This window comes from Lepisosteus platostomus, chromosome 1 (assembly GCF_059453375.1).
Source record: "Lepisosteus platostomus isolate fLepPlt1 chromosome 1, fLepPlt1.hap1, whole genome shotgun sequence".
Lineage (NCBI taxonomy): Eukaryota > Metazoa > Chordata > Actinopteri > Semionotiformes > Lepisosteidae > Lepisosteus > Lepisosteus platostomus.
Genome location: NC_142611.1, coordinates 52964747 through 52978117, shown reverse-complemented (window position 1 = coordinate 52978117; position 13371 = coordinate 52964747). Strand labels below are relative to the sequence as shown.

Below are 13371 nucleotides of genomic sequence, written 5' to 3'. Positions count from 1 at the left end.
TGGGTTTTTACCTTACCAGGAAAGGCATGGATCTTGTCTTGCAAGCTCCTCATGCACTTGTGACAGTTCTGTCTGTGAGTGGTTCATCAAGAAGGACAGATGCTAGTGCTCCTTTGCCTATTAAAATATCGACACAGTCTTTTACCGCATCCTAAGACCAACATAATAAAACTGAAATGTTAGAACACCGAGCACCAAAACATATCCTCACATCCATGTATGCGCATGTAAGGAAAGTACACTGTGCACATGCTAGAATACCATTCTAAACTGGAACTGAAGTCAGTTCTGCACTACAAATGAAAATGTTGTTGCACAAATATCAATAATTGTGGACATGGAATGGAGGTAAATTTATTATAGACTGCTCATAAATATTATTATTCCTTGAAATAGGTCTCTAAATACAACATAATTCATGTAAGCCACAGTTTTGAAAGCACCACACAAGTTTATGCAGTAATTTACTTTCATTTGACTGCAATAGCCCTTGCTGAGGCTTGTAACATTATAAAAACAGGATCAAGTATAATAAAGTACAGTGAAATAATGGTAAAGCATACAGAGGTACTGTAACACATGAAAAAAAACAAGAAGTAACTAGCAAAGCAAAATCAATGCACAGAAAAAGTCGATGTGTAAAACCCATGGGAAGCTTTTTTAAAGGTAGGTTTCCTCAGTGGTGTTCATATCTCAACTTAGAGAAGATTCTTCCATGGTCAGAACATCTCAAGAGTAGGAATTCTGGCTGTTCATACCCAAATAAGGAGTTCAGATATTGCAAAAGAGCAACGAAAAAGTATTCCTAATAAAACGGCATAAAACACTGTTGTGGCTCTGAGATTTGAAGTCAGTAACTTCAAACAATCCCAGGCAGTATTCTTCCATGTGGGGTAGTCATAGTCAAATTATCATCATCTGGACAGAATTTGCAGCTTTACAGTTCTATCACTGTTCTTTGAGTATTCCTAGGGTTTGAATGAAACACGGCTTCAGTTTCAGATATTTTCATTTTTGTGTTTATTCTATAACCACGCTTTCTACAAATGTTTTTTATAAAGTAGTAGCATAAATAAAAAAATATAGCAAAGTGAATTAGAAGACTGTTTAGACTAGTCTCAGTGCTGTCACTGAGTGATACCAGGCCTTAGGGCAGATGATAATACTGGAAAACTCACTAGTTAGTTTTTTTTTTTTTTGCTGGTGCATTAAGAAAGATTTCTTTAAAACAATGATCAAGACAGGAATGAATAACATCGCCTGGAGGGTATGAAGAAGTTTAGAACACTGTTACTGTTACTACTCACATTCAATAAGATCAAAGATGACACTCAATGCTTGCCAATGAAACACTGAAGCAGCAAGCGGTACTACAGTGCCCTCTGCTGCTCACAACACAAATTGGTGCTATACTGTACTTATTACACCACCCACTAAATGTAATGTAATTTCCATACAAATACCAGTTAAGCCCTATAAATGCTGGAGGTCCAAATCTAAGCCACATGATTCCCCCTGCAAGAGTCTACAAAAGTTTCAACGTGTTTGACTGGATATGGGTCGGGATTTTCCCAGCTTATTATAGTGTGCTTGTAAGCACTGTGCCTGTCCTTCCGCTGTTCTATCTCATTGGCACTGTGGGTCTGTGGAACAAATAAGAAGCAAGCAGCCTGACAGATAGACAATTTCAGATTATGGAAGATAATGTGCATGACCATTAATGTCCGCTGTGCTTGTAGGAGTGTAGTAGCAAAATTTAAAAGTAGGCTGATTTAAAGCAGGCAACTCCTAGTAATGGGAAGATCAAAACAAAACATTTGTCAATTCTTCTTTTAAGAAGATATACATTTGCACCATCATTTGCACCAAAACTAAGGATGTGATTTTGCTTCCCTCACAATTATCCAATGACGATGTGATGTTCATGACTTGTTGTCTCTCCCGGCAGGGTGAGAGAGGGGAGGCAGGGCCACCAGGGAAAGGAGAACGAGGAGAACCCGGTCCTATGGGGCAGAAGGTCAGTAATACAAGACTTGGGTTTCTTTTAGTTTGTCCAACACTTGCAATTCAGTTCAGCAAAGGATTTTATTTCACGTCTCCATCTGAAAGCTGTTCTGCCTCATGTAATCAAAAAACTGGTGAATATTCTACCGGTGCCAGAACCACAATAGAGCATTTTAGAGCATAAAAAGTGAGAAAGAAATAACCCTGGTTAAATCACATCTGTCTAAACTGAATGACAGATTCCTCGCTTCTATTTTTTATTGGCTTGCTGTAGAATGATGATCCTATTAACTTTTTACAAATAAATCCATAATGGCTACCTTCCTTGCTATGGGCGACAAGCTTCATACCTTCGTCTTTAAACATCTTTATATACTCATCAGCAACTCATCCTTCAGGCAGGCAAAAAACCATGAAACCATTTCTCAGCAGGACTGAGGTTTACTCCTGATCTTCCAAGAGTATTCTGCTCTTGTGGCAGAAAACCCTTTGTCAACGTGGAGTACAGAGCTCTCTTCCTTATCTGACCAAGCTGAAGATCTTCAATGGCAGCCAGTCTAGTCTGTTCAAAATAGCAAAAGTGGTAGTTCAGAAGGAATGATTTGTCTTGGTGTTGCAGAGAAGCAACCTGTATTTTATGGACTACACTTTGTTAGACATTCAAGTCAGATCTTTTCTTAAATAATCCAGTTACAGTGTAAGCGTGCATTTCTTTGAAAAGCAAATCTTTGAATTCTGTTGAACAAGAAATGCCATACATGATTTGTTATAATACTCTGGGATTGGGGATCTATTAAGTTCTACTTCCCTGTGTTTCCTTAGGCCATTTTTATGTTTTACTATACTTTATAATACCATTCCGATGGATACTGTTTGTGTTTTACCTCTTGGTTCACAATCACAAAGGCAAAGATTTTTTGGCTGATCATATTGCCTCAACATTCAACACAATGACACAGATAACTTCCTGATATGATTTTGCACCCTTCCAGTTACCTTAACTCTATATGAGAATTAGAAAAGCTGGATGACTGAAGTGCAATCTGGGATTATTCTTTTTCTTCCCCTATAAATCTAACACACAAAATAAGCCATTTTAAACTTGCACATAGCACATAACACCTGTATATCTAACACCATTCCAGCAGTTCCAGATGAAGATTGTTCCTGACCCTCTACTGGATGTTGTACCCACCTGCACATGTTTTGCCAGTGTACTGTAATGCAGCATGTTTTGGTGTCCGTGACTACTGTAATTTAACATTTAAAATGTGACTGCTGCAAATGTGCAACTGAGGCCTCAATTATACAAGGTATAATTGTGAACTGAAATTCTGAACACATGCATCAACCAGACTTTATGGTATCTCAATGATGTCTCAGACTGAGGTCTGATAGTTATTTTTTTAACCACATGCAGAAACCTGTCTTCCTAGTTTATGGTCTGGATTCCAATGTTTTACATCCTTCCTTCTTGACTATCAAAAGTATGCACTCTTTGAACCTCATCAAATCTCAGCAGTTCCCATCAACAGATTCCAACAATTACAAACTGTAGGAACCAGAAATGTAACAGCTACCCAGAGGTACAGTATACCTCTGGTATACTTGTTATGGATTCAAGACTTGTCTAGTCTATACAGACTGTCCATCATTTCTTCACCAACATTAAAGGAGAAGGATCTACAAACCTGCCAAAACCCTCCACAAGAAACATTCTGATGACCTCTCTATTATATGCTAAAACAATGCTTTTATGCAACCCACAATCCTTTGATTACAGCCTACTCTTAAATCTGAAATATGTTATCATATTCTTCTTCTAAATGTCTTTGATGTTTAGGTAACTTGTAAATTACGTAACTTTGATACATGGCTCATTATAAATGAGCTATGACATTATGCTACCTGTGAAAAAATGACATATAAACCAACCTGTTTAGGTCATTTAGAAAGAATTTTGTGCCTCCCCCTGCTACTGACATCTTTAGCCTGCAATCTTGACTTTTAACGGTTTCCTTTCTCCTGTTTTACTAATTCTATCTACTGTGTGCCTTGCAATAGGTATGACTGCCGGACCCATACTTAACAAACAACATACAACATGCAGCATACAGTATTTTAATTATTTTAGCAAAAATTTGAAAAAAAAAAATACAGTTTCTTGCAATTGTGCCAGACATGAGTGTGGCCCATTTGTCAGCTTAATTTTACATGGGAATAACAGTAGTATTGCCTAGTGAAGGCAATAGACTAATTACCATAGGTGAAAGTTAATCTTTATTAATATATTTCTTCATATATAGGAGAACAAATGGTAAGCATTTAGATCATTCTTTAGCTCTGAACAAATGTGTTTGCAAATGGAGGTTTTGAAGACCTTCATATAACACCATGTACTGTAGGACCTCCATATAACTCATATAAAGGATACTCTGTATATATTACATAGTAATGTAGTAACTCTCAAAAGGCAAGTTCTTAATTCTTAATTTGTGATCTTTGATATTACAAAAGTAGCGTTCAGAGGACTATTGCCTTATTTCTCTTATTATAAATACATTTAACTTTTAGTCTATTTAGTCTATACTAAAAGGTATATTATTATTATTATTATTACTATTATTATTATTAATAATAATAGTATTATTATTATTGTTATTATTATTATTGTTATTATTATGATTATGATTATGATTATGATTATGATTATTATGATTATTGTGTTGTTGTCTTCACAGTTATTTTAAAGGTATATTGCAACATTCCTTTAGTATACTGTTGGAGCAGAATTTTCCACACTGAAAATATTATGCAAATTAGAAAGAAGTTTGAAAATATTGTGCTATATTAATTTAGTATGTCAGTGGACTGAATTTACCAAGTTCTTTTAATTTCTGTAAAAGGACTGAAATGAGAACAGAATAGGCAAAAGGTGAAGATGATATATGTTATTGATGAAGCAGAAGTTAAAATACAGTAATATTTACATGAACCATTTAGCTTTGCTTCAAGCAGCCAAAATGAAATACAATTTGCTAGCACTTAGCATATGGGATATGATTCATTAGCTTTACTTTAAGTGCATAGAGTTGACTAGCTCTTCTATTACAGTATCCCAGGAACTGATGATGTACATTTTTAAACATTATAATAAAATAACATCCATAAACGTAACACATCCACTAGGTATGGGAAAGGGGGCACAATAATAGTTATATTATTTTGCGTGTGTCACCCTTTTACCTTTAAATTTCTTCATTGCAGTCACTTCATGACACCTGAATGTAATACGTCAGCAGCACAACTTTCTACCTGGCATGAATTTCCTCCCACTGCACAGTCAGTGCTCCCTTTTCCACTCTACTTTCTCACACACTCACGCTCACAGAGAGAACAGCTGTCCCATTAATAAAAACAGGAGGGTGTATTTACCAAAGGTACCTGCAAAAAATGTACTTCTAATTAAAATGAAAGCTCAGGAGCTAAGCCCGGCAGGGAAGAAACTCGTGAGTAACAAACTGCCAGCAACTGCAACGAAAAATCTGTTAAGAAAAAGTAACTGAAAACATTAAGGGCATTAGGGTCATGACAATCAATCTGAGCACAATTAAATACTTCTAGTTCCTTTTAATTAGGGGCTGTTTGTATTGGAAATAGTTTAAACATACTAATATGTTCTCATTAGTCACATGTTGTCATTACCCTGCCTGCTTTAAAGGCCCTTTAACTGTCACTAACTGCTATGTCTGACACCTAGACTCTGCCACAGAATCCTGCGAATATCGGAAGTCCTGTTTTAAAACAGAATTTAATGCACACATTTGTAACTCAGTTCAGTTTAAATAAAGTGTTCGTGTACATTCTTTCAGATAGCATTAATTCACGTTTTACATGCACACTTCCACAGTAGACTTAGATCTGTTATGTTTGTATGGATTGTGCATGTCTATTTTGAGGGGGTGAATGGCTCTTATCTCCCATTCTCTTCTTTTCCCTGTGTCCTTCTGTTACCTCTCTTCTGCTCGCTGCCAGGGAGGGCAAGGTGAGGCCGGACCCCAAGGCCTCAAAGGGTCAAAGGTCAGTGTCTACAACTGAGATTTCTCTTAGACTGAGAGAAACTTTGGGTCTTCAACTGTTTATTCAAATATCTTTAGTGATACCAAAGTAACTGTAATAAATCATTAGTCTTATATTATGGCAAAGGTTAAGTTGACACCAGGTTTCAAACTAAAAAATACTTTTCTCTGAGCCCTTCTGTTGCCCAGAAAGTGTAGTATTTGAATTTGTATTACGTTTCATAATGTATTTTATGTATCTTTAAATTGCCTTGTCTAAATGTGTATTTTTAGATCAAAGAATATGTTCAGCATTTTATAGAATTTCTTATCTTCTTTTATACAATATGATACTCCCTGAGAAGACGAACACAGTCTCTGAGATGAGGAAATAATTGTTGCTCCATTAAAGTCAAAATTAAGCTTTCTTAATGTTTCTTGTATGGGACACTGTTTAAAGTGTGTACGGTTGTCTCAGGGATCACTCAAAAATCTATGTTGTAATTTAGTTCTGTCCATTTATGGCTTCTTTACAAGGATGTGCTGCACATCTGTTAGTTGACAGTAATTTGTAAACTGCACATTTTGCAGTTTTAGGTAAGACTAAATATTAAAATAAAGGTTAATCATCTAATAGAACAGATGGTAGATATTTATTTCTCAAGGAGTCATAAGAAGAGGTGCAGTACTGTGCAGAACTGCAGTTTTTATTTTCAGTTTTACAGGCTTAATATGACTTTTTTCCATTGTGTTTCAGGGTGATCCTGGTGAAAAGGGGGAGTCTGGGTCCATGGGGCCACGGGTGAGTAGATCAGTACATGTGGCCAATTGCTCTTCTCCTCAGACCTCTGTGCCCCTTGATCTCCACACCTTTGATTTACATTACTGCCTTTTGCCGTGCATCTCTTTACATGACGTCAGCTGCTGGCATGCCACCAGAAGGCAGTATAAAAGTATATTGTTTTTTTAAAGGAGTCTGTCGCAGAAATGGATAAATATGCTCAGCTCATCAGTTTTTGGTGATTAAGATGAGCTGCTACCATAATAGGATTGTTAGTTTCTGTCCTTGGCCTGTGGAGGGCAGCATTGCACTAAGTGAGAGTCACTACAGTAGATTTATAAGAAAAGAACATCAAGGCATTTCCCATACTGCTATGGTATGAATGGAGATTTTTCCATTTCTACATTCTTGCTTTTGTTCTTCATTGTCTCTGTGCACCGTACAGTCAAAAATAATGAAGCTCTTCTACTAAAGTGACAGTTGTCTTCCATCTAATCACATACTTCCTAACTAGAGAAATAGTTAGAAGAAGTTTGCTAGCAGCCATATCACCCTGCAACTCACAACTGGCAACCCAGTTAAGCAGGTGTGAGCCTGGTCAGTACCTGGATTGGAGACCTCCTGGGAAAAAACTAAGGTTGCTGCTGGAAGAGGTGTTAGTGGGGCCAGCAGGGGGCGCCCACCTGCAGTCCGTGTGGGTCCTAATGCCCCAGTATAGTGACGGGGACACTATACTGTAAACAGGCGCCGTCCTTCGGATGAGATGTAAAACTGAGGTCCTGACTCTCTGTGGTCATTAAAAAATCCCAGTATAGTCCCCGTCACTATACTGGGGCCTTAGGACCCACACGGACCGCAGGTGGGCGCCCCCTGCTGGCCCCACTAACACCTCTTCAAGCAGCAACCTTAGTTTTTCCCAGGAGGTATCCCATCCAGGTACTGACCAGGCTCACACCTGCTTAGCTTCAATGGGTTCATTACCTGTAAAGTGCTTTGAGTGGAGTGTCCAGAAAAGCGCTATATAAGTATAAGCAATTATTATAAGTTTAGTTCTTCTTCCAAATCAGGGTTTGGGGGAGCCGGAGCCTTTCCCTAAAAATATTGTTTCATATGTCTTGGTTTCTTTGTGTGCTCTCTGATCCTGTTATTAACTTCCTTTTTCACTTACTGGTTTTACAGCTTATTAGTTGTGTCAGTCTGAGCTACAACCTTTAGTTGATAGAGGGATTTCAGTGTTTCCACATAAGTTGCACATTTGAAAAATTGCACATTGCACATTACCCTTTGTTTAGTAAAAATTCTCTTAAAATGACAGTACTGAGGATGTTGTGTATCTGGATTATACTTAGACTAGAGCTTTTCTCTAAATCATTGAAAACTAAAGTCCAAAGTAGTGAATAAGAAATAAAGGCCATAGGATCTAAAAACAAACAAAAAATGACTCTGTTTAAAGTTTAAGATATATACTCAAAAGTTTGACATTCTTAAAGATCAAATAGGATCCTTTATAAACTTGTCAGTTACTGATGTCTGTTACTTTATCCTTCATATGTCAAAAAATGTAAAACTTTAAAATATTTTTTTTCACTGAAACAAAGTACAAAACCTTTTTTGATGAAAAGGGTACTTACTATATGTTAAATCTGGTAGCAACCTGAAAACTAAGCTATAACATGCTGATGTTCATGTCTGCATTTGTTTAGTCAGCAAATAGTGTATGTGCTTTGTGAAGCAGCACTGATTCTCTTGCATAACGTATGTGTAAAGTCCCTTTAGATAAAGTTCAGTTATCTAGATGGCACAGGGTAGGCATGTAGTGATGGAACATAGAAATCCACTTTGCACAAAAAGGAATTTGGCTTAACTGATTGAACCATTAAAATGCCTGCATCAAACAGGTAAATCCAGGTTTGGATTTGAGCCATGATGTCTTTGAAGTCAACACATTCTTTTTTTTAAAGAAATTTGGTTACATGTTAGTCTCACTCCAGTGGAATCCTTTGTTGTATCTTAAATCGTTTGTTTGCTTGTTAAACAAATAATTTATACCTTTCAAGATTAAGTGTGGTATCGTGTTGTGGTACATATTTTTACATCATACAGTTATTATTTACACTTACAGTACATTGATATTTCTTCCCACTATGAAGAAAAGGTTTTCCAAATTCAGTTGCAAAAAGTACTACAGTTGTTCACAGCTGCCTTTAAGATATCTTTGGGAATGTGTTTTAAACAATCTTTCATCATGGAAACAGATTGGAAGCAAATCCCAGGCGTCATTGTTATAATCAAACCAGATGAGCTGCACATTTTATTTTGTGCAGGTAAAGCATAGGAAAAGTCTGTAAAAAGCCATGGTCAATCCATCCATCCATTTTCTAACCACTTTATTTAATACAGCCAAATCATGTATTAAATACAGCAGTAGAGTCTATTCTAGCAAGCAATGGGCACATTTGAATTATGTGACTGAATTGTGTGTATTATTTTGAATATCTTATGTGTTATATATTTGCTTCATATTCATATTATTTGCTTTGGTATTTAAAATATATGTTTTTGAAAAGACCATTTGTACTTTACATGGTAATAATTACATACATGTGCTACATGATTATAACAGCAGAGTGAATTAACAGTCTCTTTTGGATGGATAATAGTACAAACAAAGGAAAATATGTAAAAAAACCTTTGCACAAAATTGAACAAGGAAATTAAAGCAATCATAAATATATATTTTCCCTCCTCTTTAATTACAAAGTGTAATATGAACATAATGACACATTTTAAATCACACTGTACAGGGTCCACCTGGACAGAAGGGAGACCAAGGAGCCACAGAGATCATTGACTATAATGGAAACATCCAGGAAGCCCTACAGGTGGGAATTATCGTTATAATTGAGTTCAGACACAAATTTGACATTTTCTTGTTCCTTTCCATAGTGTAAGAGGCAAAATGCTAGTTATGCTTAGGTTAAAACAATTCTAGTTCTGCAGTACGTATTTCTAGTTCTACAGTTGGTATTATTTCCATGGGCAACTGCTCTCACAATAAAGAGATTCTGTATTAACCTACCTTGTGTCAGTCAAGCATTGCTGTTATCAGGCCGAAGGAACATGTTTCATTTGTATAAAATATGAAGTTGAGTTTTTTTTTGCTATTTTACTATTTTATTATTAAAATAATGAGTTTGTTGGTGCACAAACTATAATTCCTATTTTAAAAAGTAATAAACAATTGCTATTTCTTCAAATATAAGACAAAAATAATTATTTTATATATGTACAATGCTGCAGTATTAATGTTAAGCAGTTGTGAAGGTTAAATTTTAATTTTCTTTTTTTAGTCTCACAGCACGATTGTGGTGATCAAACTATTTAGATCAAGAAAACTACTAATTAAATAAACGGCTCATTGTATCACAGATGAATTTCATGTATGTGTATGAATGTTATAGTGAGAATGTGATACCAGGAATTTAATATTTAATATTTACATACCAACAAAATCCCATGTTAAATATTTAGAGATTTCATAAAATTTCATTTTCTTAAAGTAACTTGTACTGTATAAGTTATCAAGTATACAGTATGAACAGTATGTGTATATAGAGTATATACACACATAGCTTATGCAGTTATATTTCGTTGAAAGCGATTACTACAGTATATGTCGTTGAATTTTTTTTACAAATACTGTATTTTGAAAAAATATTTCCCATTGTACCCTGAAATTTGTTTCTTTCGTACTCATTTATTTTCCTTTAACCAGTAATACAGCAGGGTCTTGTGTTTCCACAAGTATTTCATAGTGGGTAAATGCCTGATGGCTCATGGGACGAGTCAGTCCATCAGTGTAACTTGAGTTATACCCAAAAGGCATGCTTGAAACCAGAAGAGGCTACACTGATGTTTTTTCACACACATTGGCATTGTGCCTTATACCTCATACCTCAGGTATAGGTGACCCGAACCAATTAATATACAATGAACAAACACAACATAAACGGCAAGATACATTTCAGTTTCAGTGTAGTCCACACTGCAAAGCTTTCAACACATTCAGGAGAGTCTTTGTGTCATTGGTTTGTTGTTTTTAATAAGATTTCTAACCAATATGTTTTCATTTCTTTGTTTTTCTATGTTACATATACCTAAACAATAGTATAAAATATACCTCCGTTATCAGTTTTTTAAATAAAAATTATTATATTATTTCTCAAATGAGGATTGCTTTTTTATAGTCTCTGTGTCGATAGGCATGGGTATTTCTTTATTACCAGAGAGTGCACGTTTAAACATTGCACGTTTTTCTTTAAATGTTTTAAAAGGCTTAAAAAAGAAAGATTAGCTCAATAAAGCTTTCTTTAAACACTGTAAACTGTATATAGAACATGTGTACAGTATATGTGTTTACAAGCATTCTATCAGAATTCAGACAACATGCACATAAACACAGGTTTCTACAGTATAAGAGCAGGGCCTTTATCATGACCTTGACATTGTGCAAACTGCCATTGACTCACTGTCTCATTTTGATTTTATGCCCAAGGTACTGTAGCATCTGCTCCTGAGTCTTGGAGGCTCTTGATTAATATTTTTGTCTCTGTAATACAGTTGTTCCTATTTTTTTCTTATTTTCATATTTGTTTACATTTTTCATCCTCTTACCGACTGGTTTGACTTGATCACATTACCATATAAATTTATTTCATTCACAATTAACAGCACATCCATTATCGTCACTAGCCGAGAACCACGTGTGGTTGCTAATTCGCTTTTTGAAAGTTATTTTCAACTTATTTATGGCTGTAGTGTGGAGTAGTGATTATGACTCTGGACTCTAGAATACAGCATTGCAGGTTCAAATTCTAAGTGGAGTACTGCTATTGTACCCTTAAACATTGCAGTTTACTCAGCTCGCTCCTTTTTCGAGTTTGCTTTACTCCGCTAACCCTGCTTTACAAATGGGTACTCTCCATCATTTTAAATGATAACTTTTTCTCGATTAACGTACCAGGTTAGATAAAGGATTAAAAAACAAGTTTTTTGTTGACTGTAGGCTGTGTATGCTGTGTGTACTGTGTACCTCTTCTACTGAAATGTGAAATCACTGTTTGTGTCAAAATCTGTAAGACATGTTCACAATTTTATACTGTTGCCTGTTTGTTTTCTCTTCTTTAAGTGAAATCAACAATTTACCTTAACTTCCTTTATGAAGACTTTATAAAAATATAAATGTGTTATGACATGTTTTCATAGAAAATTTAAGATCTTTGTTCAAGGTTCATATGATCCTATTTTAAAATAAACAAAGATACTGTAACAGATATCTGCTGACATTCAGACTTATTGCTGCAGAGCTAATAATCTTATCTTTTGCTCCTTTGTTTTGCCAACAGAGGATTACCACTATAACTGTCACGGTAACAGACATGAATCGTGCTTGTTTTATGCTTGATGTATTTTTGTACAGCATGGTACCTAGCGTGTTCATACTTTGTTTAAGGACAAAGTTACTAACAAGTTTCTGCTGTGATGCATACTAGGCAGAAGGACATTATTCAAACATTTGAGGGCTGAACATTGACGTCAGTTCTGTTGTGACATGAAAAGTAATGAAGCAAGCAATTGAATTAAACCACATGACAAACACAAAATACTAGCTAATGTGAGAATCTAGTTCAGTCCTGAAATGGATATTCATGTTTGTGATTACAGGTTCATTGTTGTTGTTCAATTTTTTTGTCAATATCCCCTTCCACTGACCTTTTCATAAGTGGTCATACTGTATGTGTACTTCTAACATGAGAAATTGCATTCTTTGTGACAAAACTGCAAAAACTTTATTTTTGCTTGTAAACCTAGGGTCCCCCAGGACCTCCCGGACCAGTAGGACCACAGGGAATAAAGGTAACCAGACCATCATTTTTGCCTAGGACACTGAGTAATAATTAAGCTACACTAAACTGGAACTCAGGTCTCCCAACGGTCCAAATGGGGAGGAAAGGGGTGATTTTATACAGCTTCAAATGATTGTATTTTATGTTCATAGGCTTCTATTAGTATATAATTGCTATATTTTACCATATCACTGCATGATCTACTCATGCAGAATGACCTGTAGATCTGGAATTTAACTGGAATTATATGTGGTCTGCATTTTTGCAGATATTCCTGAAATAATAAAGAGAAAAAGTTAAAGAACTAAACAAAATAGTTGTCAAGTTCCTCAAAACACAAACATGTCAAAAACATCTCTTACTTTAAGTAAGCAATTTTAGATTCATAGGGTGTTCTAATCAGATACAAAATATCATCTACCCTTTTACCGTCTGTAAAATGCCTTACCTCACCCAGATGTCTATAATCTTGATATATATATATAAATAAGATATTTTGTTCAATAAATGAAGAACAAATATGCAATTCAAGTCTAGTTCACACCTATAGTATAAATGTATTCTTCAAACAAAATATGGTTTACTTTTGGACTTGGATAGATAGTCTAGAAGTACCATGTTC

At 35.5% G+C, this 13371-nt stretch overlaps 1 protein-coding gene across 1 annotated transcript in view; it reads left to right on the top strand.

The window, feature by feature from the left end:
* col25a1 (collagen type XXV alpha 1 chain) overlaps positions 1-13371 on the top strand; it is an 89719-nt gene that overhangs the window by 56084 nt on the left and 20264 nt on the right. Inside the window, exons 14-19 of the mRNA XM_088632143.1 lie at positions 1949-2017; positions 6040-6084; positions 6820-6864; positions 9648-9725; positions 12249-12272; positions 12715-12759. Of these exons, the coding sequence (XP_088488269.1) occupies positions 1949-2017; positions 6040-6084; positions 6820-6864; positions 9648-9725; positions 12249-12272; positions 12715-12759 (306 nt within the window). The remainder of the gene's footprint in view (positions 1-1948; positions 2018-6039; positions 6085-6819; positions 6865-9647; positions 9726-12248; positions 12273-12714; positions 12760-13371) is intronic.